Genomic DNA, 2573 nt, shown 5'->3' with positions numbered 1-2573 from the left:
TTAGCTAGGGCATCTTTGAAGTTGTCTGGTTTTCTCAAGGGCCTGAATTCCTGAACCCAAGTTGGAGTGGTTAAAGAGGCAGTGCGTCAGCAGGCCCCATGTTCGCTTTCGTATTTGCTTCGTCCTTAGGCCATAGATGATGGGGTTTAAGGTAGGTGGGATGATCAGATACAAGTCAGCTAACAGCACTTGGGTGCACAAAGGCACTATGTCCTCCCCCAACCAGGCCACATAGATGGATGCCATCCCAGGTAAGTAGTACAGAGCCATAACCCCTACATGGGTGCCACACGTACTTAATGCTTTTAACTGAGCATTCTTTGAGGAGAGACTGAATACTGCCTGGAGAATCAGGATATAGGAGGCAGCAATAAATGTCACATCAGAACCCACAATAATGGAGGAACCAATCAGACTGTAGAGACTACTGGGCCTGGGGTCGGCACAAGCCAGCTTGGCCACAGCGATGTGCTCACAGTAGGAATGGAGAACCACGTTGGAGCCACAGAAAGGCAGATGACTCACCATCCAGCTCAGTGGAGTCATGAATATGGTCGCTCTGATGGTGATGGTCACACTCATTCCCAGCATCACTCGAGGTGTGAGAATTCTCTTATAGTGTAGGGGCTTACAGATGGCCACATAGCGGTCGAAAGCCATGGCCAGCAGCAGCCCCGTCTCCACAGCTGTGGCTGCATGGACAAAATACATCTGAGTGAAACAAGCACTAAAGCTGATGGAGTTGTCTCCTGAGGAGAAGATGCTCACCATCTTGGGCACCACCGAGGAGGCCATAACCATGTCCACGGCAGCCAGAACACACAGGAAGCAGTACATGGGCTCCTGTAGCGTGGAATCCATCCAGATGACAGTCACTATGAGGGTGTTTGCTAACAGGGCTGTGGGATACATGATGCTCAGTGAGATAGCCAGCCAGAGATGTGAAGACTGCAGACCTGGGATACCCACCAGGATGAAGGTGGCAGGGGCTTCCGTTGTATGATTGTAGGGTGACCCCAGCATCGCAGATGAGACTGCTTTCCTGTTAATGTATAAAATTAGAAAAGAACAGGATACAATCCTGTAAGACATGTCCCCAGCTCTGGTGTTAAAAGAGCCTATTATTATCCTCAACTCAGTGGGCCACAGGTTTAAGGAACTGACATGTGACAAAGTTTTCCTGCTCCACCTTCCATCATTCTCAGTAATCTTTGCCTTACAAATTTCTATCACTATTCAAAGATCATGAGTTGCATCCTTTGGGAAGTCTTCTCTACTTCCTGAACCATCCCATGCCAAACCTAAATTACATAGATGGACTCATCCATGCTGACCTCAGAGGAACCTAAATTGACCTTTTAAGTACTCTACCTGTGATTTTCTTAAGTCATGTGTGTCTTGTTCATGGCCTTATCCCTTATGCCAAGAGTGTGACCCACAGCTGTTGTGTACACGTCAATTAAAAGAAGATATATGTACTCATTATAGCAAACAGTTAAATGAATGGATGGATGAAACAGAAACAATAGAAAGGTTTTTTGTTTTACTTTTGTATACTTAGTTCCTAATAATTAATAATTGTTGTGTGAAACTTCTTGAGATTGAACATATAACATTTTGTATCTTTTCCTTCTTCAACCTCTCAGTGCCCTAATATTGCATCTCCCAAGACATTAAGCTAGTGGTTTACCGCACCAATTGTGTGAGTATGTTGACTTTACAATAGTCATTTATGGCCCGAGAACTCTTTCCTGGGTTTCCAGGCAATCCCATATGAAGAGTGCATATCTGCTAACCCTTCACACTAGCCCACTGTTATCACTCACCTTCTATCCCTCCCCTCAGTCAGGGGCATGTAGGCTAAGAACTTTCCATATCCCTGGACACTGTCTTCACTTGTGGTTGTTGAGTCGCTCAGTCATGTCCCACTGTTTGCAACCCCATGGACTGCAGCATGCCAGGCCTCCCTGTCCATCACCAAATCCCACAGCTTGCTCAAACTCATGTCCATCGAGTCACTGATGCCATCCAACCATCTTGTCCTCTGTCACCCCCTTCTCCTCCTGCTTTCTATCTTTCCCAGCATCAGGGTCTCTTCTAGTGAGTCAGCTCTTCACATCACGTAGCCAAAGTATTGGAGCTTCAACTTCAGCATCAGTCCCTCCAATGAATATTCAGGGTTGATTTCCTTTAGGATTGACTGATTTGACCTCTTTGAAGTCCAAGAGTCTCTCAAGAGTCTTCTCCAGAACCACAGTTCAAAAGCATCAATTCTTCGGCGCTCAGCCTTCTTTATGGTCCAACTCTCACATCCATACATGACTATTGGAAAAACCATACCTTTGACTATATGGACCTTTGTTGACATAGTAATGTCTCTGCTTTTTAATATGCTATCTGAGTTTGTCATAGCTTTTCTTCCAAGGAGTACGTGTCTTTTAATTTCATGGCTGCAGTCACCATCTGCAGTGATTTTGGATTCTTGACCCTTCTTGGATTTCTCATCAGACTAGCTTCTCCCTAAAGATTTGAGTAGGTAAGATTGATGGAGTACTGGTTTCAGAATCCAATCA

The 2573-nt window shown here is 45.3% G+C and overlaps 1 protein-coding gene across 1 annotated transcript; it reads right to left on the bottom strand.

Annotated features, from left to right (window-relative positions):
- On the bottom strand, positions 1-1023 carry LOC136175775 (olfactory receptor 52I1-like). Its single transcript, XM_065945995.1, has one exon. The coding sequence runs from the start codon at positions 1021-1023 to the stop codon at positions 1-3; it is 1023 nt and encodes a 340-aa protein (XP_065802067.1).
- Between the last annotated feature and the right edge of the window lie 1550 nt (positions 1024-2573).

This window comes from Muntiacus reevesi, chromosome 9, assembly GCF_963930625.1.
Source record: "Muntiacus reevesi chromosome 9, mMunRee1.1, whole genome shotgun sequence".
Taxonomy (NCBI): domain Eukaryota; kingdom Metazoa; phylum Chordata; class Mammalia; order Artiodactyla; family Cervidae; genus Muntiacus; species Muntiacus reevesi.
The sequence above is the reverse complement of the archived record's forward strand: the minus strand, read 5'-3'. Positions and strand labels throughout refer to the sequence as shown.

Excerpts from the sequence above, each read along its gene's own strand:
- LOC136175775 (XM_065945995.1), bottom strand. The coding sequence starts at position 1,023 with ATGCTGGGGTCACCCTACAATCATACAACGGAAGCCCCTGCCACCTTC.